Raw genomic sequence first — 23,908 nt, forward strand, 5'->3', positions numbered from 1 at the left:
TGAGGTTAGTAAAACAAAAAAAAAAATCAATTAAATAAAATGAGCTCAAGCACAGACTGGGTGATGCATTTCACATGTAAACTAACAAAAATACTAAGATGTTAAAATGAAACAGGCCTAGCAGTAAGTTAACAGCAAGGAACCATTAGTGCATGTAGGGGAAACAATAAGCATAATGTCTCATCTTCCTAAAAAAAAAAAAAAAGCTATTTTGGAATAACTGGAAAAGTACTGACGCAGCAATTAAGTGTCAGCTTTTGGCAATGGGGCTGAGCAGGGCTCAGTGTGGAAATTGTTGTGTTTTCTGCAGAGTTTCTGTCCCCAGACAAAGAGCAGAGCACTCACAGCACCCTCAAACCACCTCAATCTGCCAGCTCGCCCTCAGTAACCAGTTTACCCAGTTACAGGCAGTGACCAGCTCCTCAGAGAAGGACTCTTGGCTGGGACCTTGTACACCTTCCAATCACAAAAAAATAAAAATCAGGTATGAACTTGTTGATTATTAATTATCATCAGGCAAACCACAACCCAAGGTATCGCAGAAATATCCTGAATTATAATAGGATGTGACTCCAGAACACTGAGTGGTACATGGAAACCAAAAAATAACTATCTATATGCTTCAGGTTTCTTTAATTAAATAACAGTCATCAACAGAAACCAGAGTAGGTTTTGACTCTACACAGTGAAGAAAATGACCACAGCATTTGCACAACTTTGGTGAATCAGCTTGAAAGGCACAACCTTCCCAAAGATATTGGCTGCATGGATACATTTTTCCTCATAAAGATGTTATCAAGTACAAATTTTGGATTTTTTTTCTGATATCTTAGTAAAGTCAGACATTTTTGTATTTCTGTATTTCCCAAGGAATAATGTACATTTTCCCCACTCTTCTGGCTCTGCCCCAGGACATAATTAGGGCTACATGGGAAAAAAAATTAAACCAGGAGACATAAGGAAACTTCTAGGGATAAAAGGTTAAATGCCAAAAAAAAAAAAAAAAAAAAAAAAAAAAAAAAAAAAAAAAAAAAAAAGGAAAAAAGGGGAAAAAAACCCCAAGGATGGATCCCCACCACAGGCACCATGGAGAAGGCTCTCTGCTGGGAAGACAGGAACACTTACCTGCAGGCACACCTGGGCAGGCCAATCCCAAGGACCACAGAGTGCCCCATCCTGGCAAAGAGGGGCTGCAGCTTGGGATATGTTTGGGAGAAGGCACTAATTGCCCTACCCTGACAAAGGATTATTATTATAAAAGTTGGTGCTGACAAAAATGGCTGCGTTTTCCAAAAGGAAAAAAAACAAAACAAAACCAAAACAAAACCCCACAAAAAAAAACACCCCAAAAAAAAAAAAAAAAAACCACAAAAAAAAAAAAAAAAAGAAAAAGAAAAAAGAAAAACAAAAAGAATTCAAAGGACAAGGAGTACTTTGCAGTCTTGGCCAAGGGGAGATGAGACATTGTGCTGACTGTGTGTGTTATGAATGCACTAAAATAAAGACAGATGAAGCAGAACGCTATTCCAAAAGCAGTGCAAGTGGAGTGAAAGCATTTCCATACGAACCTGGCTTTAAAAACTGGGCTGTCAAAAGAACAGTTAAATGTAACACAAAGTAAGAAACTGTCCAATCACTAATGGTAGTTTTTTTCTTTTGCTTTGTTTTCAATTCACTGCTTGCAAGTAATGTATTTATTAAAGAAGAGTGAAAGCATAAAATAAATTCAACAAGTCAAGACCAGCTGGGAGATTCAAGAGCGGTGTGTTGTGACTGACAGTGAAGGGGGAAACAAATGTTAAAGGGAAAAAGAAAAATTTAGAAAGGTTATACACATTAGCACCACTTTTACAGACCCACTCAAGAGGATGGTCCCGAGTTGCTTGACATAAATTGGAATTATGCCTGAACATTGCCCTGTCTCAGTTCCCAGGAAGGGGTCGCTTCCCCCCCCCAAACTTTTCCATTTGTTTGTTTATGCAGTCGAACTACTCCCTAATTTTAGATCCTACTCAATTGAAATGGAGCATCTTCTGTTGCACTGAATAAGGAGAACAACTCTAATAATTTAAAATTAACATTTGAATTGAGATCTGGCCATCACTTTGCTCCTTTCTGGCCATGTTCAGCTCCTCCCTCCTTTTCCAATGGCTAACCCAGACCTCTGATGTGGAGGCAGACTGACAGAACTGCTCTTCAGTGCAAATCTTGCCCTAAAAATTAAATAACGGAAGGCCAGGCTTGCTTAATCCCACGTGAGAGCCTGTCTGCTCTCTAGGGAGTATCCAGGGATATTGGGACCAAAATGTGACATGGGACAACAAATGTAACAGTTGACAGCTTTTTTTTTAATGCAGTTTTAAGTGAAAGTTCTGTAAAGTACAGCTACTTTCACAAAGAAGAGATGGGGCTTTTCACAGCAAGCTTCCTGCCCATGTCAAGAGCTGTCACTCCTTTTGAACAGACTATCCTCACATTGCAGCAGTTTTCCTGCAGAAGAGCTGCAGTGATCCACAGAAACACCACAGCCCTAGGAGGACACCCCTCATTTCTCAGCAGAGGGCTGCCAGGAGTCTCCTCACTTTCTTCCTCTGCCATTTGGGAGCTCCTTGTATTACAACCACAATAAAAATTGAGGCAGCCAAAATAAGTCTCCCAAAAGATGTTTGGGTGAGCAAGGGAGCTCTCCTGGACCTCATGGGCACAGGCTGTGGGATGGTCCATGCAGGGAGAACGGCTCAGCAGCTCTGGGTGGGACAACACCAAGCTCTGGAGATGAGCAGCACTGATGGACAGCTCTGCTCTAACGACAAAGCAGAACTTCTGCAAAGGTGTAGCAAATTCAAGGCCTTGGGTCTACCAGACCTTCATAGAGCTGGGTAAGCTGCTTTGGAAAAACCTCATCCAAAGTGGCTGGGCTCCAGCAGCTCTAACTGGCCTCCCCAGTTCCCCATCCTGTGCCCTGACAAGATGCCCTTGCTTGCCTTCCATGCAAATCAGTGATTCCTGAGCAGGACATCTCCAGCACAAATTTCTGATAAAGGTTTGGCCAATAGGAGAAAAAAAAAAAAAGCTTAAAATTAAAAGATGGGTAGAAGAAGCCCAAGGTTTTGATGATGCCTGTGGGATGTAACCCACATTAGCAGTTTTGCCTAGCACAGGTTTTCCATGAGATCCCCATGATCCCACCACTCATCCCAGCTCGGGCAGGAACCATTCCTCTCTTGAGTGGATTGTAAGCTGTGCTGACTGTGTATGGAGGAATCTATAAGCAAGGATCAGATGCTACTGGGTGAACCCATGCAAACAAGAGGTTGAAAAGATTCCCAAAACAAAACCTAGAGCTCACTACAGATGACACAATGAAGACCAGAGAGAAAAGCCAAATAGTAATGCTACACCATTCAGCTTCCAGAAGCACATTATTTATAGCACTGTCCACATATGGCTGCTGCTAAATGTCAAATCAGCAGCCTCATCAAATGACACTTTGGAACTAGTGGAGTCCACAGATCCATACAGATTTCCAGTGCCACAACCTGGCTCCGGCTTGGCCAGGCTGTGCCAGCCCCTGGTGCCCAAGCACCACCGACTGCAGCCTGACACGGGGGCTCAAGGCGCCCCTCATGGCACCGAGCAGCATTAGAGAGAGGGGAAAGGACATTTGTTAGTTAGGACAAACTAACAAGCTCCAGGATAAGTGGGTGATTCCCAGTCTGGCCTCCAACCTGCAGTGGTGATGGCGTGGGTCCACCCCTGACACTGCCTGCACGGGGCCAGGGCTGCTTCTTGGGGGCTCTAAGGGCTGTCTCCTACTCCATCTGCACTGTGCTGGGATGAGGAAAACCAGGAATTCACAGCAAAGAGACTCAATAAACAAGTACAGATAAGGAATTAATGCGGAGAAAATCTGGATTCTATTAAAGCTGCAATAATTTGTGACTTCCCATTTAAGTACCTGAACTCAGTGAACACAAAATGCCCCAAAACAAATCCATGCAGCTTCTTGAGTTTAGAAAAAAGGGTGAAGTGCTCTGATTTTTCAAGGACATCAGTGACTGCACTGACATGAACAGCCAGTGTAAGTGCAGCATCTTTCAAAGCACAACAAGAAAAAATGTTACTTGTGGGGGTGAAAAAAATATCAGTATTTGTAGCTCTGAAGAGTCCATTGATATGAAATACTTTCTTCAATTTAGTAACGGAAAACAGCTGGCACTCGTTCAGGCTACGTCCGTCCCTAGCTCCTGGCAGCTTTGTTTTCCATAAATGTACTCTGGTTAGAGTTGCATGTTTCAGAGCAGACATCTTTGGCCTAAATGAGCTGCATACAGCAGGATTTCCACAGGAACAACACCACCAGTGGCTAATTGAGGACATGTTTCAACATTGTAATGATCTGTAGACTCCCAAACCTATTTCTCCAGCCACCTTTGAGTTGCATGCTGTAGCAGTACAGTCAGCACCTCTCAACAGATAATGCTGCAGAGATGGATGTCACATCATGGGGACTGTCACAGGGACATGGCACAGGAAACACTCCCCCCATCTCCAAACACCTGCAGGCTTTGGAACACCTTCCTGTCACTAAGATGTGGGAAGCTGCAAGGAACACATTTATGAGAATATACTAAATCCACTCTTTGTTCTGAAGAATGACATTTTAACTGGAAAGCACTTTGATCTGCCACGGTCACAAACACAGGGTCTTCATCACCCAAACTGCTTCCATACCATGAAGCACAGGCTCACTCATGACTCTGAGCAGATTCCTTGGAAAAGGCCAGGTGGATTGCTAACAGAGAACTGGTTAAGGATTAAAATCCAATTTGTTAATGTTGAAAATACTTAGATGTGTGGTAGTTCTAAAACATCACTTTGCCTTTCCTCCTTCCCTCTCAATTTTGGTTCTGGGAGAACAAACAGCATAAAACAGAAGGGAAAAAAAAGCCAAAATAGCAGAATGGACCCTCCTTTCCTGGTGAAATATCTTGCAGGAGAGGTACTGAATTCTGCCAAGGAAACTCTCCCTTCTGGTAATGTGTGTAATTTGCCAATTCAAAGAGCACACTGATCATTAGAAGTGTGGAAGCAGAATCACCTTCACAGGTGTCAGGAAACACAACAAAGTAATTCCTGCTTCCCAGATGGGGAATGAAGGAATCAACAATGTATTTTTACAAAGGCCATGTGAAACCTCAGAAGTGACCAGTCTGCTTCTGACTGCAGTCTCTGACAGCACCCTTGCTCAAGCCAAACCTCCCCCACCTCGTGCAGCTCAATGAGCTTAGAGGGGTTTTCAAACCTTAATGATTCTGCGATTCTCTTATTTCAGACAAAAGAAGAGTGGAACAAACTTGATTTTATAGAACAATTTGAGGTTTTAACTCTTTCTCCTCACAAACCAAGCCATTCTCTTGTCCTCTTCATCCAACTGTTTTCAATTAGGTTGAACTGTACCTACCAAGGAGTTGTGGTGATTAAAAATATCCTGACATTTGGATAGTGAGAGACAAGAATAAAATATTAAACCCATAGTTTAATTTATTTTTTCTCCTGCAGTTCAGCATTAATCAAACTGCACAAAGCATTACTTCTGTGGAGGATGAGATCTGCACAGTGAGCCAAGTGGGCCCAGGGTACCTGCTCATGCTTTACACACTTCCATAGGCATCCTTCCCTCTGGATCACCAGAGATGTAATCTGTGACCTCTTCTATTCCTCTCTTTGGGAAAGCACTTTTGGAAATCAGGTAACCAGTCTAGTCTGTAAGCAGCATTTGAATTATTTTGAAATGCTAATTTCCAGTGTGGCCCAGAGTAGGCTACCAACACATATTTCCCATTATATTTCCAACCAGCTTGGCATTTTAATTCAATTCCCCATGTCCCAAGGTAAGACTGAAGTATTCAGGAGAAGAGTGAATACCAATTCCCATCTCTGCAGCATTATCTCATGCGTCATCAATTACTGCCATGCCTAAATCTAGCATCATGCCAGCACATTAAGACAGTAGGTACTATATGCAGTGTTCACTGGACCAGAAGAACAGAAATAAGAAGGGGAAAGGAAACCCTAGAGAAGAAATTAAAAAAGGCAGACCGTGCAATACAAACCAGATCATGGCTGCTTAGCTAATATGGGCCAACTGCTGCGGAAGAAAAATGTCGAACACCCCAAGTTGTGTAAATTTTTGGTAAACATCTAACACGCACACAAACACACACAACACCAACCTACACACCAACAAAAATATATAGTGGGCTTTGGCTAACACTGGTTCTCCTAGGGGCTGACTAATGTAGAGAAACTTTAACTGAACTTCAATTAATAGGCAAAAGAACCACTTGACAAATATTTTCTTAACAAAAATTTAGACTTAATCAGAACACCACTAAGTGTCCCTTGATTATTCACTACAAGTTTTCTTGTTTCTGAAGGAAACTGCAATGAAACTTAGCTAATGCTAAATGCCAAACGTGGGTCCAGTTTAAGCTGAACAAGCTGCTGTGCCTAAAACCAGCAGAAGGTGCTTTGCAAAGAGAAAAATTAAAAAGCTCTAAGAAGATTAAAAAATCAAAACTAAACAAAACCTATTTTTTCCCCATCTTATAGAAGGAGTCTTCACACCTAACTCAAGGTAAAGCAATTTTAGAGAAAGGCTCAGAGCAGCTTCAGCTCCATGGGGAAGGACTGCTGGACTAACACTGATCCCTCTCTCCATACCGCCAGGTGTCATTCTAACACTTTAAACACACCAGTATTTTTCCAAAAATATAAACTAAAAAGGATCAAAATGTATTTCACTACACTATTCCATCAGGTTCACATTTAAATTAAACTGATTCCTCAAAGAAAAATATAAAACCTTAAAATAAATATCTATGAATTAATGTATTATTTTAAATAATTCCTGAAATATCACGTTGAACTCAAATTTCAGGTTTTCGTTCTAGGACTACTTCAAGATCAAATCCCAGGCCCACTTAAGGTCAGCATGCAGTTTATCACCAATTACCCCTCACTGCCAAAAAGGTGCCTACTGCTCTCAGATTTGACTGCATTCACATCAAGGACCATCCGACACGGCCGAACTCCGGGGGAACGCTGCTGGTCGGGGGGGGCCTTACCGATTCGATGGGCTTGTCTAGAGACGCCTGCTCTATCTCCAGGTGCCCCTCTTCATACTGATCAAAGTGATTGCCCTGCAAGAGAAAATCAAGGTCAGCTCCACACAACAGCACATACTTCCAACAGTTTAGTGTCCAGACACGTTTGGTTAAAGTGTTATATTTCACAGAATTTTGCTAACAAGTGAGCTTATTAAATACAGGCTCAATTCAATGTATCAGCTATAAGTTTTTAGGGTTTTTTTGTCGTAAGTCAATTTGATGACAATAATAAACTATTAAAGTTGGCAAAATACCAAACATTTACAATGACAATACTGCATTTTTTCCCTTAGAAAGTCTATGAAAACATTGAGCACAAGCACCAATGCCAGCACTGAAACCACACATGACAAGGAGCAGCAGGAATGGATGTCCCCACCACTAGAAGGCTTTCCCTGCACCAGGAATTTGCCTGAGGGATACATAAGATTTCATACACCATAAGCCAACAAAACCCCAAAGTGCTACCAAAGGAAACCTATCCCTGTGCCCACAGTGTCGGTCCATGGTGTGGAGCAGCCCTCGCTACAAATCTGAACAGCGATCTCTCTGTGGAAGTGATCCTTCAACACACCACACAGCCTTCTTCCTGACCTGAAGCAACCCCCCTGCCAGCTGACCACCATCCCCCTTGGAAAAACTGCATCTTCCCATTTTGGGGTGAATACTGAGCACGTAGGTTCCTGAGCTAGCATGGCAACGGCAATCTTTGATCTCCAGAACAAGTGCTGGTGCTGGAACACAACAGTGAAGGGCCATTTCAGGAAAAGCAAACACCTCCACTGCAGCTCTGCCATAATTTGAGGTTTCTGAAACCTCAAATTCCTGAGATTTCAAACATGGTGAACCATTTTTGGCTGTTCAATAGGTCTATGATGCAACACATCCACCGTCACTGGCACAGACCTGGAAAGGAAACACTCAGACTTTCCAGCTGCACACTTGGAAGCAAAAGAAGTGAGATTCCTGCAGCTGGGATGAGACCAAAGGCTACTGAAGGGGGCGGTTTCAGAGGGCTCTCCTACATTCCCAAGCCCCATTCAGTGTCACAGGAACTCCAGAAGGTGCCAAGCCTTGGCTGCCACCCCCCACTCCCCCCTCAGGCCCTGCAGTACCACTGGAACCTCTGGCTGCTCTGTGCACACCAAACCCCTGGCAGGTTCTATTTGCATCCCAGCTCCACAATCCCTTGGAGCAGGAACACAAAACACTGCTGCCAAGAGAAACATGTTGTCACCCTCCTCCTTCCACCAATACCAACTCTTCCTTCTGCAAGAATTTTAATGGAAGCCAGCACCCGAAAGAGCAAACTGCAGTTGTAACAGACTGACAGCTGGAATACTACAAGCCAGGCACCAGCCTCCAAAAATCCTCTGTAAGGAGTGTTCCTATGGAATGCAAATCTGCAAGGGAACACTTTGACTAAAACCTGGTGCCAAGAGAAGCTGCTTTGATGCTGGTGCCCCAACTTGCAGCCCATCCATCATCTGCAGTCCCTGGTGGTAAATTCACCCTGGCCATGCTCTGCTCCCGGGCACTGTCTTTCCCGTGGGCTCTCCAGAGCAAATTTGGGGCTTAATCTGCAGGCAGCAATCCACTCCCACTCTATTTTTTTTTTGGACAGCCTTCAAGGAACAAGCTGAAGGCAAACTTACTATGCACAAGCAGTCGTTGAGCTGCTTTGGAAAACTAACAATGCTCAGAGACAGTGTGGTGTGGGTGCACAGGCATTGTGTGTGAGGAGTCCAGCAGCCCACACCAAAAACCTGCCTCAGTGGCTAGGGGACACCCCAGCCTCCCAAAATATTGTGCACAAAAGAACCAGAACAGTCAGGAGTGTACATGCTTCCAACACTGGCAAAAACACATTGCTAAACTTCATCTATTAAAACATTAAACTCACATAACGTTCAGTTAACCAACAGCTGAAACCCTCGCAGCATGAACCCAGACACGTCCCTGTGCCTCCTTTCACTCGCTGCCTGCAGGTAGCTCAGCACACACCACTAAATTATCTGGAATAGCTGAATATTCCTGCCCACTCCCCAGCTCCTCTGGTGGGCTGCCTGCCAAGGCACTGAAAGCTGTTTTTACTGAGGCAAGGGTCAATCCCAGTTCGAGGGCAGCACGCCTTGCTGCTCTGAGGCTTCACAAGTCACTTCTTCAGTGCTTAAAACAACATCTCCTCCCTGAAACTATGCAAAAGGCTGAGCACTCCCTGTGCCGTGGCCAAAGAATCAAAGAGCAAACAAAGCCTTTATCTCTGAGTTCTGGTGATCCCACCAGTACCCACTCCATGTATTTTGGGGGTTATTTTATATATTCATATTCTTTGGGGTTTATTATGTACTTGATTTCAACTTGTTCCTGGTCCAAACAGCTGCAATACTAAAACTGGAGCTTTCCAGAGAGGCAGGTGCTGCCTGTCTCTGAAAGACCTGGGCATAAAAAGGCCATAGAGCGCAGAGAACAGGCCCTGTGGGAATGCTGCCAGCCTGCTCCTGGCTCAGGAGGGTGTTTCAGGCTTGGAAATTCAAGGCTTCAAAATAACAAAGTGACCAAACAGAGCCAAAATCAATACTCATCACAGAGACAGCTCTTTACTTATCAATATTTAGAATAAGTGATAAAGGGAAAATTCCCCTGCACCATAAAGAAGCTCATCCTGGAAAAAAGCAAGCAGACAATCCAATGGTTATTGTGAGGTTGGATTTATGGGGGTTCAGGACAGTGATGTCTAATCAGCTAAGAGAAAAATGGTTCCATGGCTACGGCCAAAACAATGCTGTTTGCCTTCATGGGGATCCCAGGCCTTTTAGAGCTGGAAGCAGCACAGTCTGTCCCTTTGCTTCTTCATCCCGGGAACTGGCTAAGGAACAAGTTGGGGAGAATTCCATCTGTCTCCCTCTTTTCCAATCCTACAAACTGGTGCATTGAATGTATCCATAAAACATTTCTGTTTTGCTGTACCCTCAGACAATGAATCAGAGGAACACAAAATACTTTAACACTTAAATCCAACAATTAAATAAACCCTAAATGCTGGATCTGTTGAGAATACATTTCTGGCAAACACAAACCCCAAGCACTGACCATGTTTCAGTATAATTTTGAAGTGTCTTCTGCAGACTTGAGAGATGCTTCCCACTTCAGAGGAAATCTTTATGTGAAAGGAAGGATTCAACCTCTTGTATTCAACCCCATGGATACCAGGACATGAAATAACAGCTGCACTAAACCCAGCACTACTCAAAACCTATTCCCAAACCTTCTTCCTGTATGATTTACAGAGATGCAGTAAATTCCCAGCCCTGGGAGCTAATGGCAAAGCTTCCACGTGCTCCAGTGGACATGGATTTTGGGGCTGACTGCAGCACCCTCCTCCCACTCATCCTTTGCCCCTCCATTTCACAGCTGCTTGTATCAGGGTCTCTCACTTCTGCTTTGTGAAACAAGATGTGCTGCACTGTCCCTTTCTAACAGACACCTATCCATCCACCCTGGAACAGCAGAGCAAGTAAGATGAGAGACTTCCACTTAAGCACCATTTATTGCTCTTTGTGCTACATCGAGTGCTCAACACTGGTGTTTCCGTATAACCACAATGAAATTCAATATATTTTCCTACTTCATGAGAAGCAAGGACAAGCCTCCAGTATGCAAACACTCCTCATTACACACCACACACACCACTTGGCTTCCTTGGGCATTCTTCTCCGGGAGCCAGCATGTTTGTGCCCTGTAATTTTTGTGTAATATCATCTGAACTTTGGCTCTCTATGCACTCTGGTTACTCACAGTCACATGTTCTCTGCTCTCTCCTCCACTTTCCCATTGTTTGATCTTTGTTCGAAGCTCTAGGCCAAACCTTCTTAAAGCCCTCACACACTGAATATGGCATTTGAAAAATCAACCAACAAAAGCTGCCTCCATGCAGGATTTCAACTCTTGTTCTCCCTTTTTTGGACTGTAAATACTTCGGAACCCTGGCTCAACAAATGCCATTTTGTCCCAGATCATACCCAGTGGAGTTACTGCATTTCCTGGGACAATTCGAGTTAATAGTTATGGGGAAGAGCATTGCTGCTTCCTTCCTACTTACAACGTCCCAAACATTGTGGCAGTGAAACTAAACCCAGTCAGCATAATAAAAAAGTTTAAGAAACTTAATTACACTTTCATCCCAAAATCCTTAGTGGCAAGAACTGTTGCCAATAAATCACTCAATGCAAGTGAAATGAATTGTTGATTAAAGCCCATTTATCACAGTTTAGCACCACAGAATTCACTCTCTCCTCTATATGAAGCACCTCTTCAGGAAGCTGGGTTACCACAAAGCCATACAGAAATCACTGAGAGGGGGAGCCCTTTAAAATCTTCACAATAACAAGCAGAAGAAAATAGACTCTCTCCTTCCCTCTCACACCTCAAAGGGTGTATCCAAAACCAGAGCTGGGTCATGAGCACTACCTGCATTTCTAAGTCACCTAAAGCACTACCAACACAATGACAAAATAAGGATGAGTCACTTCAACTGCTTTAGGCCCATTAGACCTCCCTGGATATTAATTACTGGACTGCCCTGTGCAATCCACCCGAGCACGAAGCATATTAAGATGTCAGCATGCAGAACACATTCAATATAGTGCAGATTCCTGATGGAATGAGTGGTTTCTTTGATAACAGCCCTAAGTTATCCATGTATTATTCCCAAAGAAATTGTGGCAGTCTCCAGCCCCAGCAGCTGGGCCTGAGCTGGGGACACAGAGCTCCCACGGAGTTGGGAGAAGGACACAAAGGAGCAGGACAATGGGAGCGTGGGGGATACATTCAGGACCCCTCCCCTCAACTGTCCCAGGGCTCCAGCAGAGCCCTGTCACACGAGCCTGGGGTTATTAACACCAGAGAGGATAAGGTGAGTTATAAGCCCAACACAAGTCAGATAGCAAGAGCCTAGGATTGGAAAACACTGTCTGCTCCAACCGCAAGGGACAACGCCTTCAGTGCTGTGAACGGAGCAAAATAGGAAAAGATTCTGGCACAAAACCCTGCAGCTTTGCCTGGGAGCATTAAAGCAGGGCTGCCTGGGGAGGGAACGGGCAGAATGCAGCTGCTGAGACGTCACAGCAGAAACAATCTATTTACGTCCCTCCTGGATTGCAGGACTGGCTCAGGAAGGCACTCAGAAATGCTGCTTCGTGAAACCACGCCAATAACAATCTAAAGAAAGCAATTTTGCAGAAAAGCCTTACTATACTCACAGTTATTATTTCTTAAATGCACTGGAAAAGAGCACAGCATGATCATGACTGCTTAACTGCACTTGAAAAGTGCGCAGTGTGCTCCTTAAGATATTCAAAATTTAGTTTTGCACTAGGAGAGTACCACAAAAAGACTCCAAAAAAATCACATTTATATTGCATTTACCTTAGAAAATGGAATTTCAAAACACTAAAGCAAATCAGCACCACTTTCTCATATTCTATTTATCCACCAATTCAGTCAAATCTTAAACTCCAAAAATGTTAGATCAAGCCATAAAATTCAGGGTTGTTACCCACAAGTATCACTTGAAAGCATTTAACTGAGCCCATTCCCCATTCCCAAAAGCCCTGCAGGCATTAGGCTGAGAACAGCAGCTGAGACACAGGAATATGCAAAAAGATAAATGAGTCGTCCCGTCCCCCCCCACAAAAGGCCATTTTCTAGTGTGGATAAAGCCAGGGCAGGCCACATGAGCTGCGGATCCCAGAATGTTTTGCTCCCGCGGCTGGGAAGCACAGCTGACATTTCCTGCTGCCCTCCCAGGATAGGTCAGCACAGATGCAAGGTCTGAGCACAGGGAACTGGAGCAGCATCCGAGCACAAGGGAGCAAATGCCATCTTGCCAAATTCTCCCTCTCTGCATGCACACAGGACGCCCATGGAGCAGGGAAAAAAAACCGTTTGATTCCAGAGGCGAATATCCTGCTAAAATTGAAATTTTCTTTTTTAAAGGAGACGGAGCAGTTACAAAATCTTTAGATGGATAAGGCACCCTCACATCCATCCACTTTTCCCAAAGCTGGCTCCCAGCATTCCTGCCAACATCCCACATCCAGGACACCTGGGTGCATGCTGCCTGCCCAGCAGCACCACAGTGGCCAAGAGGCTCGGGAATCACTCTGCTAAGCCCTGATGGAGCACCAGTCTCTTGCTTGACCCAAAGACCAGGAATTTCAGCAAACCACCATCAACACTCATCTCATGTTGTATTTAGTTCTCTTTTGACAAATCTCTCCAGCTCGGGCAGCTGCTTCCAGACATGCTGGTTTCACTTCTCTGCATGTGGCCTGAGGGTGAGACACCCACCACCTGCAGCTGCAGTGGCACATGTGGGACAGGCAGGATAAAAACTCATTCCAGGCATGGATGAGATACAAGAGGTACAAGTGCCAAGGTCTGCCAGTGCTCTGATTTATTTGTGGGGCTCTATCACCAACATCACCACTGACCTCACAGCGAGTTTCAGCTGAGACCAGTGGGGGAAGGAAGGTGTTTAAACCCAAATGCAGCTCCCCATGACTGATGGTTGTGTTTATTAACACAATCAAAATATAATGGGTTTCTAATACCTCTGCAAGATCCACACCTCCCTACGCAGGCTGACTGCAGATCTCAGTAGTAATTCATGCTGCCCTTTGCAGCTCGGCAGGGCCTGATGACTCTATACCATGGAAGGGCTCCAAAACGTAATTGATGCAGACAACCATGTTGTTGTTTAGAAATCCACCCAAAGAACTCAAAAACAACTCCAGGAAAGTGTGGCTTACAGCATTTTTTGAATATTTATTATGCACGCAGAAAAAAATACATTTTTAAGACCAACATGCACCTAGGAGATGGCTCCATCCAATCCTGGAAACTTTCTTGGATAATTATAAAGGCCACATGGGTTCTCAAAGCTATAAAAAGCAATACAAAAGCAACTTTGTATTGGCACCTGAAAAGCCTTTGTTAATGCTTCCCAGAACAAAATCATCCTTTTTCCTGTTGTTCCCTGCAGTGTCTGTAAAGACACACACACACACAAAAAAAAATCAGATTCTTTCCTAGCAACGCAGAGGTGAAGCATTCCCAAACAACACATTCTCACTGCCCTCCACACACGCAGAATTGCTTTCCCAGACCTTTCCCGGGAATACAAGTGAGAAGTATGGACTCAGCACATCTGCACACCCCCAGAAACAGCTGAATATTTACTGTCAACATCTTGTGAAATCTGCAGCTAAACCTCATTTTCAGCAGACACACACATCAATTATTCTGAGAGTACTTAACAGGAAAATCCTCTCAAGTCAATACAACAAAAGCAATCACTTGAGACTTGGAGATGAATTTAAATTGGCAAGGTTTGAAAGAAGCACCTTGGAATTGCACATTAAGAAGTTGATGGCACCTTTTGTTTACCAAACTAAAAATTAATTTCGACAAAACTCTTCCTGCTAAGTCCAAAAACACTGAAAACCCACTCAGCAGAACACATTTAAGACTAGGCATAGGTCAAGCAGTTAAAACCAGGAAACGTGCATATAAATACCCACTTAGAGCTGTCCAAACAAAAACATGTTTACAGTTCAGAGATAAACAGCTTGTACCACAACAAGGAGTGGGAGCCAGAAGCAGGTCTCTGCTTTGCATACTTTGGCACCAAACAAGAACAATTTCATGTCTTTCAGATTCCTTCTGCCACACCAACACCAGCTGTGGATCTGTTCCAGCACACGAGGGATGCTCTGCAGCCCTTCAGCAAGCTCTGCCCAAGAGCCAGCACCAGCCTCACTCACCCAATTCTCTTGTTGTCATTTTTAATGTGCCTTGATGCAGAAGCTGCTGCAGCTTCTAGCACCCACATCTTCATGGTTAACAGGACCTTCCAACAACCGAAGAAGGGGAAGGGGCTGGGTGGGGAAGGACCTTCAAGATGATCTTGTTCCATCCCCTGCAGGGGATAGTCTTCCACTATTCCCAGGCTGCTCCACCTGGCCTTTGACACTTCCAGGGATGGGGCAGCCTCACCTTCTCTAGGCAACATCCCATCTAACCCTGCTCTTTATCAGTGGGAAGACATTCCCCCTTATCCTGTCCCTCTGTCCCCAGTCCCTCCCCACATCTTCTGGAGCCCCTTTAGGCCCTGCCAGGGGCTCTGAGCTCTCCCTGGAGCCTCCTCCTCTCCAGGTGAGCACCCCCAGCTGTCCCAGCCTGGCTCCAGAGGGGCTCCAGCCCTCAGAGCAGCTCCATGGCCTCCTCTGGACTCACTCCAGCAGCTCCACATCCTTCCTGTGTTGGAGATGCCAGGGCTGGAGGCAGCTCTGCAGGTGGGCTCTCACTTGAGCAGAATTTCCCCCTCACCTGCTGCCCACAGTTGGTTCCTGGGCTGCCAGCACAGCTGAGTCACTGAACTTCTCATCAAACAACCCCCACCCCCATCCCTCTCCTCAGAGCTGCTTTCAATCCATTCTATCCCCTGCCTGGATTTGTGCTTGGAACTGACCTGACCCAGGTGCAGGACTGTGTACTTGCCCTTGCTGCTCCATGAGGTTGACACAGACCAACCTCTCCAGCCTGTCCTCTGGATGCCACCCCTTCCCTCTCGTGGGTGACCACAGCAGACAGTACAAGGCAAAGAGAAACCACCCTGGTGGAACAGGGTGCCAATCACGTAATATCCAAGGTGAAACCTATTTACCACTATGAACTTCCAAGCTTCCATAAAGTTATCTGCCTTTTCTTTCTTACTACAGTGTCTGACTTGATAAAGAATTGTTTCTAAACCAAAATCTCACAGAAAATCTCCCTCAGGAGCACGTTAACAGGATTCAAACTCCATTCAATATTGTTATCAATGACCAGAGGAAACAGAGCACCTGCCAGCTCAGTTTGCAGATCAGGCAGCCCAACAAAGAGGGAGCAACAGTGAGGATGTGTTTGCACAGAGCAACCTGACCTGTGTAAGAGTGGCTTCAACTCCCTAACACCATGTCTGCTTTCACAGAGCCCTGTACAAACACAGCTACAGCACAGGGCTGCACCCAGCAGCCTGAGAAACCCCAGTTAAAACCTCCACACGCAACATGGCAGCAGAAAGGATAAAAATACAGTCCAAGGGTGTGTAACAAAGGAAGGGCAAACACAAAAAAAAGCAATAAATAGATATTTATCTCAGTATGTTATACCAGGCATGAGTCTGCTCTAGATTCCTCTGAACGAGTTTTCCAGTTACAAGTGTGGACAATTTAGGATGCAGAAAGCTGTAACAACACAAAGAGAGAACAATAACAGAATTCAGAGCCACTAAGGCTCTCAGAAGCTAAAATTGAGCAGAAATGCTGTACATGCCTTCACATAAGAGGGCAAAGAGTAGTAATGTGTGCTTTAGCGCAGCAGAGGAGGACATGAAGCTTAGCAAAGAGCTAAAAATAAAGAAAATCTAGAAGAAAAATTAAGGAAAATGCACCTTTCAATGGCTGAGCTACCAGAACAATCTACAAAGGAAAATGTACCCCATCACCAGTTGTCTTCAAGGGAGAGATACTGTAGCCAAACACTCACTTCTAGACTCAGAACTGGGTCAAGATGGGAACAGAAACTTCAGTAATACCTAGACATTTAAAGCCACTATCCTAATATTAACTTCTGGCTTTTAAACAGTGAATGGCCAAAATCTCAATTTACCTGTCCATAGAGCTGTCTGAAGGGAGAAAGTAGCAAGAATTACTACAGGTTTAAAACCATGTGGTAGGAAAAAAGCTTCTGTCAACTGAGAAGAGCTGCCCTAGAACTGCAGCAGTGCTATTTATCAGATGAGCTCCACATTCCCACACAGAGGGTGGCAGGAGCCTGAGTAGAAGGGTGGGTTTTGTCTTAGAGAAGGTGACTCAGAAGAAGCTGAGGTGGCTCAGCCATGGCTTGTGGGACTGTAGGATAAAGTGCTTCCTTTCCCATTCACTGGGCCTCAGCAATGGAGACCAGCACTGTAGGAGGGAAGGGACAACACAGACTGGGGGAAGGCACAACCAAGACAGGAAAGGTCTACATAAAATTACCTCACCACGTGAATCCCAGAAATCCACACTGAAGTTCAGACCCTACTGTGATGTTCTAAAACTGGAACCAATACTACTTGATCTACTTTAGAACACATTTTCCCCCAGTCCTCTCCTCCCCTCCTCGCTTACACAGGGAAGTTAAAAGATCAGTCACAGTTCTGCCATTCCTGCTTTGCCCAACTGAAAGGTCAGAACGTCCTGCCAAGGAGGTGAGAGCTCTATTCTTCCTGTGCTGGGCCCACACCTGAAATATAACCTGAATCAAATGATAAATTAGGATCTCGAAACAATTCTAATAGATCTTCTAAAATCTCAGATTAATTCTTCAGTTAGAAAACACTCCGTGGAAAAGGCGCAGGCTGCCTCCTGACTGCTTGCAGCTACTCCTGCCAAAGGCAAACTCACACCCCAGGACCCTGGATCAGCTGAAAGCTCAGCGTAACAGATTTTGCAGATTCCAATCCTAGTTCCCCCACATTAAGTTTTTCTTTTCCCAATTAGTAAAGGCAGGCAGAGAAAATGACCCTCTTAATCTCTCTGCAGGGCAGAGCGCAGGCATCAGCTCCCAGTGCCACATCAGCCCGAGCAGCTGGTCCTGCTGAAGGACATGAAAACCAAATGCACTTGCCTTAGGCAGCACCTGGGACGTGAAGTGAAGCTGCAGCCATAGCCACACTCGTTAAGGATGGATTCTAAACCTCCTTGCTGCTGGCCCAGCTGTCCAGTAAAGCGCTGCCTAAGCTGCTTGGGAGCAGAACTTATCCCTGACATTCTGCCAATTAAAAAGCATAAAATCCCCCTGCCAGCAGCGCTCAGCTCAACCTGCTGGAAGCAGGCAGGGCCAGAAGCACAGCGATGTGCTGGCTTAGCTCTTCAAATCCTTTGTGGAGGGAAAGAAAAAAAAACAAACACCTATCTTCTTGGAATTAGCAGGCATACCCAAGCTGAGATTCAGACTGGTCACACTTCCACCCAGCAGGGAAAAGCAGGCATGGCTCTTCCTGCTGGGTGGAAGTGTTATTCCATTGCACAGACTACACAACACCACAAAAACAAGAGACAGAACAGCCTGGGTTCCGTCTGGCTAATGATGCCAGTAAGTGCAATGTACGTAGGAAGAGGAAATTATTGTACACATAGACACATATGGCTGGTAATATTTCTGCTTCAACAATGAAAAGGAGAAAAATGCAGCAAGAAAACATTTTCTCAACCTCTGGGAGTAAGTGGGAGCTCCGCTGTATTTCAGCAAGAGGGACATCCATGATATTATTCTTTGAGCTTGCATAACTGATCAGAAGAATAAAATCATGGCAAATGCTTTTAAAATAGCACTAAAAATACATATTTACTTATTGCAGCAGTTTCATATGTTCATACAGCTTTCATTAATGCTCCTATAATATTCTGTTAGCATCATCTACAGCTATCATTCAGAATTCCTCAAAGCTAGGGTGGTTCCCATTTGTCTCTGCCAGGGAAGCCCACCAGTGCAGGGGACAGTAGCACAGACAAGTGACAGAATCTGTGACAGACAAGTTCCCCAGCCCTTCACCCCAAGAACTAAGCTTGTCAGAAACTCAAAAATAACCTCTCTCAGATGGAAAATGGAAAAGGGTTGGGATTTATTTTGATGAGCCACCCAAGACTTCACTTGCCACTGCAGAGCCTAGAAGAGAGGCAAGAGAAGGAAGGTCAGGGATATCCCTTATCCTCACTAATCCATTTCCCTGTCCAAGGCTCCCAAACGAAGCCCTGTGCTGTCCTGGGAAGGGAAAAATCCCCACGACTAGCAGAGCATAGCTCAAGGCCTTTAAACGGAGCTGCACTCAGGTTCAGCACCTGCAAAATAAACTCAAAACCAGGGGCTTTCCAAGTTTCTCTAAGGTTTCAGAGCTTAAAGCAAAAAGGGAAGAGGATCTAAGCCTTAAGTGTGGCTTCTAAAGCTACAGAGCACAGCAACAGCACAACAATACTGTGAGGAAAAACCCAAGGGCTGCCTAATCAGCTCACTGCAGTGATATACTCCAGCGCCATTCCTGCTCCTTTGGCAATTTCAACTTCCAAACCACCTTCAGCTTCAAGGTTCCTTCCACCCAACACAGAGAGGAGTTGCTACAATTTCACCTATTCAATCTTTCTCCTCACCCTCCACACCATGACCTTCATCCTTTGGGATATATGACTTTCTTATCCTTATACAAGCCACTCTTTTCCACAGGACTCCCCAGAACTCCCTGGGAGGAGCATCACTCCCTCTGCAGCTCTCTTCATGCCCACCACATCACTGTGGCTGCAGCTATGGGAAGATCCCTCATTCCACTTATCTCTCCAGTTCTCAGCTGATCCCTCTGCCCAGCCCAGCAGAACCCTTCTCCCCTGAGTACCTTTCCAAGCTCTACAGACCATGGACACCTTCTCTTTCTCAGCTGATGTAGGTCCTTCCCTCCTGATTTTCCTGCAATGCTGAATGCTTCCATTCGAGCCTCCCTTGAGAGCACTGATCTTTCTTCAGTCAGGCACAGGGGAGGGAAGAACAGCTCCCAGCAGCTCTCACCTTTAATCCACTTTTCTCCAGCATATCAGAAGCTCAGAAACCCAAGGATCACCTCTGCTAACCCTGCACTGCCAGCTCTTCCCTGCCTACAGTGCTCAATCTGCACTCTTACCAAACTGATCCTCCCAATCCACACTCTTTCCAGCTTCTCTCCAGAAAGGCAGCTGATAATAATGAGAACTCTGAAATGCTTTTTTTTTCATCCAGTGACTTTTCCATTAGCCACATCACTAATCCCAAGATATCTGCCTTTCTTCCAAACAGCTAAAAGGCTCCTTTGACTTATACTCTTTACTTCCAACCTTTTGTTTCTCTCCCTCTCTCCAAACTGCTACACATCCTTTCACTCTGAGGAGATCGCAAGTAGATCACCCCAGAACAAAACTCAAGAGCTCTCCACAGCCTCCCTCCCCACACTGCATCCATCCCTGATCAAGCTGTGTAATTTTAGAGCCTGTCTCCCTCTGGCTATACTCCCTGGGACTCACCAGCCTGGCAGGGACACGAGATCACCTCTAGAGTCACACCTGCTCCAAGGACAGAAATTTCACCTGCCAAAGAACTACAACTGTGAGAAAAGGGCATCCCTGACACCAACAGAAACAATCCTGGTTTTGCTCTATTTGCAGACCAGGATTTTCTACAGAGGCACACACAGGTGTATTTTTACCTATGGCCACAGCAGCCCTGCAAATACCCATCACAGCAAGCATTTCCTGTATTCCACACCCATGTTACAGCTCCAGCAATCTCTGTCACAATACAGAGAAGAAAACTCAAAAGTCTTCTCTGAAAGTGAACCTTATATTTTCCTTCTTCTTCAGCCAAAAGCTTTCCTCCATCAATATACTTTGGAAAAACTGTTAGATTCCCCAGCTGTCAGGGGTAGGTGCACAGTGTGACCTTGTCCCAGTCCCCCTCAGATCTTCTCTTCCACAGCTCACTGTTTTCACCTTCAGTCCCCTGCAGCCTCAACCAGCTCCAAACTGCTCCTCCCAGGGGAGCGATTCCACTTTTCCCTCACAGGAAGCTTTAACACAAAATAAAATGTCTCTCTTCTCCCTGGCATATTTTCAGGCAGGGAAGAACAGAGCACTGACCCTTCCATAAAACCAAACCCTATCATTTTATTTTTCACTCTAGTCTATGGGAAGGGCAAGGAAAGCCTGGTATTTAGCAGGGATAAATTCCAATTTAGAACAGTGCCCTTTTTTAAAGTCAAGGGGACACAGGGTTGTGACTTCAGTTATTGTCCTCAGGCACACTCAGCAGCTTCCAAGATCTTGGGATCAGGTAATGGAGCCGAGTTTCCTCCCTGACATTTCCCCTGTGTGTCCAGAGCCACGACACACTAACAGGTTTAGCCACTACAATTATTTTTCTTGCCATGGGGTTTCCCCACAAAGCGACAGGAACAAGGACACCCAAAGGCAAATGTGGACACGACTGCAGAGCTCACCTGTTCCCTGGGCACAGCCACAGTACTGACTTGGTTTAGGTTCCCCATCTCTCGCTTACCAAAGGATTACAAGAAATGTGTTTCAAGCACAGGATCTGTCTCACTCTACTTCCTGAAACACAAACTTCAAAGCCAAATCAGACTATTCCAGAGTTAATTATGGTTCATTTCTTCATTGAAAGAAATGAAGGATGCAAACAAGCCCACATTTGGGGCTGTGGCAGGAGCCAAACCTCCATCCTCAGAGCAGGCAATGCCAACATTGCACACAACCACGCTGGTATTTATTTTCTTGTGTGTTTCTAGCACAGTTTAGTAACAATTTTTGAAGCATGCACCCCATACAACATCCAGAAGCAACAAAAATTAGTCACTTCTGGTTGTCCTGACTGCTTCCAAGACTGCACCTTAATGCCAGATGAAGCAGAATTACGCAAGCTCCACATTATAAAAACTCTCCCAGGTCTTAGGGTGAAAGGCCCGAGAGAGGATGAACAGCACCATTCCAACGCCAGGCTCCCGAAACAAGGACCCACAGAACAGCTCATCCACGACTCTCCTCGAGCAGCGTTATCCTCACTCCTTTTGTTTTCCTTTCTAACCCCGAGACTCTCTCGGGCTGAAGTCAGAGAACAACATGTCATTGTTCGAGCTTAATGAATCAACGGTAATTTCCCCATTGTTTATTTAAATCCCCTTTCAAAAAGAATCAGTGGCGTTAATTACGTTGAAATACTGATGTTTTGGCGAGGGGGCCGGGTGCGAGAAAGAAGATGCGTTTTTTCCACAGAGAAGGGGGTCGCTGGCAGATGTCCGGACGGTGCGGTGCGGGTCTCGGGGGGACTGATCCGGGCCCTCACCGGGGGTGGGTGATCCCCCTCACCGAGGGGCTGGTTCCCTCACCGCGGAGGAGCCCAATCCCTCATGGGGATGGTCGGTTCCATCACTGGAGGAGGGTTGACCTCCTCACCGTCTTCCCCTGCCGGTCCCTCCGCGGGGTCGGCTCCTCGCCACCGCCGCCACAAGACGCCGCCCGCTGCCCCCCCGTGCCCGGGCAGCTCTCCCCAGCTGCGGGTCATCCTGACAGCCGGCCCCGGCCCCCCACATTCCCCTCCGTGCCGCTCCCTGCCGCGGCGCAGCGCCAGGCCCGCCCGCACAAAAAGCACCGGTGGGGGGGTGGGGAGAAGGCGGCGGAGCCCAGCCCGAGGGCCCGCGGCCTCGTGGGGCGGCGCGAAGGAAGTACCTGGAAGTCCCTGTCCTCGTTGAAGCGGGAGAACCTGTCCGCCATTTCGCGCCGGCCCGGCCCCGCTCCGGCCGCCGCCGCCTCCGCCCTCAGCGCCGCCCGCCTGCACCGCCCCCGCTGCACCGCGCATGCGCCGCCCGCAGGTCACGTGCGAATCAACGCGGCTCACGTGATCGGCAAAGACTGGGGTCCCTCACGGCAGCGCCAACGCGCGGAGTGGAGTGGCTACTGCAGCGGCGTCCGACGGGGCGGCGGCCGCAGGACCGGCCCGGAGACAGCGGCACGCCGGGGGTCGGCACAACAAGGGGCAGAACCGGTTCGCACGGCCGGCCGCGCCCTCAGGGCCCCGCCGCGGCAGGTCACGTCCAGCCGAGCCTCGCTGCGCGTCTGACTGCGGATAGCAGAGCGCATGCACGCCCCGGCGGCCAATGGCGGTGCTAGTGGCGGCACGCGCACGCCGAACAACCAATGAGGGCGCGAGTAGCGCACGCGCGTGCCTAGCAGCCAATTAGGACGCGAGTTACTAAGCAGCGCGGGGCACCGTTTCCCACCCGCTGCAACGCGCATGTGTAAAGGCGTCATACGGTGAGGGCTCGACACGGAGGTCGCTGGCTCCACTTCAGCCTTCCCGCCCTCCCGGCTCTAGCCAATGGGAGCTGCTCCAGTCTCTTGAGTGATGGTCGTGTGAGCCAATGGGGTCGTGGGCTTGCCACAGCCCCCGGTTGGCGCAGCGGGCCGTGCCGCCTGCTGGTGCGGCGCATGCGCAGAGCCAGCTCGGCGGGGCCCGCGGCGGTGGCTGAGGGCCGCCCGGAGCCCCTCGGCGCTGGGAGCGGCCCGGGGCCAGTGAGCTGTGACGGGGATCGCAGCCCAGGGCCGGACAGAGCCCCCGTGCTCGTATCCCCGGCTCCTGCCCCAGGCCTCCGGCCGGAGTGCGAGGGCCTCTCCTCGCCCCTGAGCTGGAAGTGTGTGCCCCAGCCCTGCCCTCTGCAGTGCACTGCAGCAGGGCCGCGGACAGTACCGGGGGGCAGGGGCGGGGTGCTAGGTCGGTGTGGAGTCTGGGTCTGCTTTTGGGATCGGGGTTGGGTCTAGGATCTAGATCTGGGTCTGGATTTGGGGGCCAGGACTGTTGACTTGGGGTTCTTTGATGGATTTGGGGGCTGTGAAAAACCCCACTCACTTTTCACAGGGGCCTTGGCTGGGTTTGGCATCAGGGGATGGGGTCTAGGTCTGGGTCTGGATTTGTGGGCAAGGCTTGGATTTGGAGTCTCCGTTCTGGATCTAGGTTTGAGGTCTGGGTCTGGGATTTGGGTCCGGGTCTGCAGAGGTCTCTGCTTTGCCATCCCCCAGCACAGCTGTCACCAGCTGTCCCTGAGCACCGTGCCGTGTGTC

General features: G+C 47.0%; 1 protein-coding gene across 6 annotated transcripts in view; it reads right to left on the reverse strand.

Moving 5' to 3' along the window:
- Positions 1 to 22,655, reverse strand: part of GPATCH8 (G-patch domain containing 8) — a 54,389-nt gene extending 31,734 nt beyond the window's left edge. For 3 of the 6 annotated variants that reach the window (XM_059869478.1, XM_059869479.1, XM_059869477.1), the window contains exons 1-3: positions 22,520 to 22,566; positions 7,131 to 7,205; positions 1,569 to 1,586 (exon numbers count right to left, since the gene is read on the reverse strand). Coding sequence is in view for 1 of the 6 variants with exons in the window: in XM_059869475.1 (XP_059725458.1) it covers positions 7,131 to 7,205; positions 22,520 to 22,564 (120 nt within the window). In the remaining 5 variants the exon portion in view is untranslated. Of the gene's footprint in view, positions 1 to 1,568; positions 1,587 to 7,130; positions 7,206 to 22,519 lie in introns of those variants that run through there. The other 3 variants (XM_059869480.1, XM_059869476.1, XM_059869475.1) reach the window with 2 other exon arrangements.
- Positions 22,656 to 23,908: the final 1,253 nt, after the last annotated feature.

Source organism: Haemorhous mexicanus, chromosome 28, assembly GCF_027477595.1.
Source record: "Haemorhous mexicanus isolate bHaeMex1 chromosome 28, bHaeMex1.pri, whole genome shotgun sequence".
Taxonomy (NCBI): Eukaryota; Metazoa; Chordata; class Aves; order Passeriformes; family Fringillidae; genus Haemorhous; species Haemorhous mexicanus.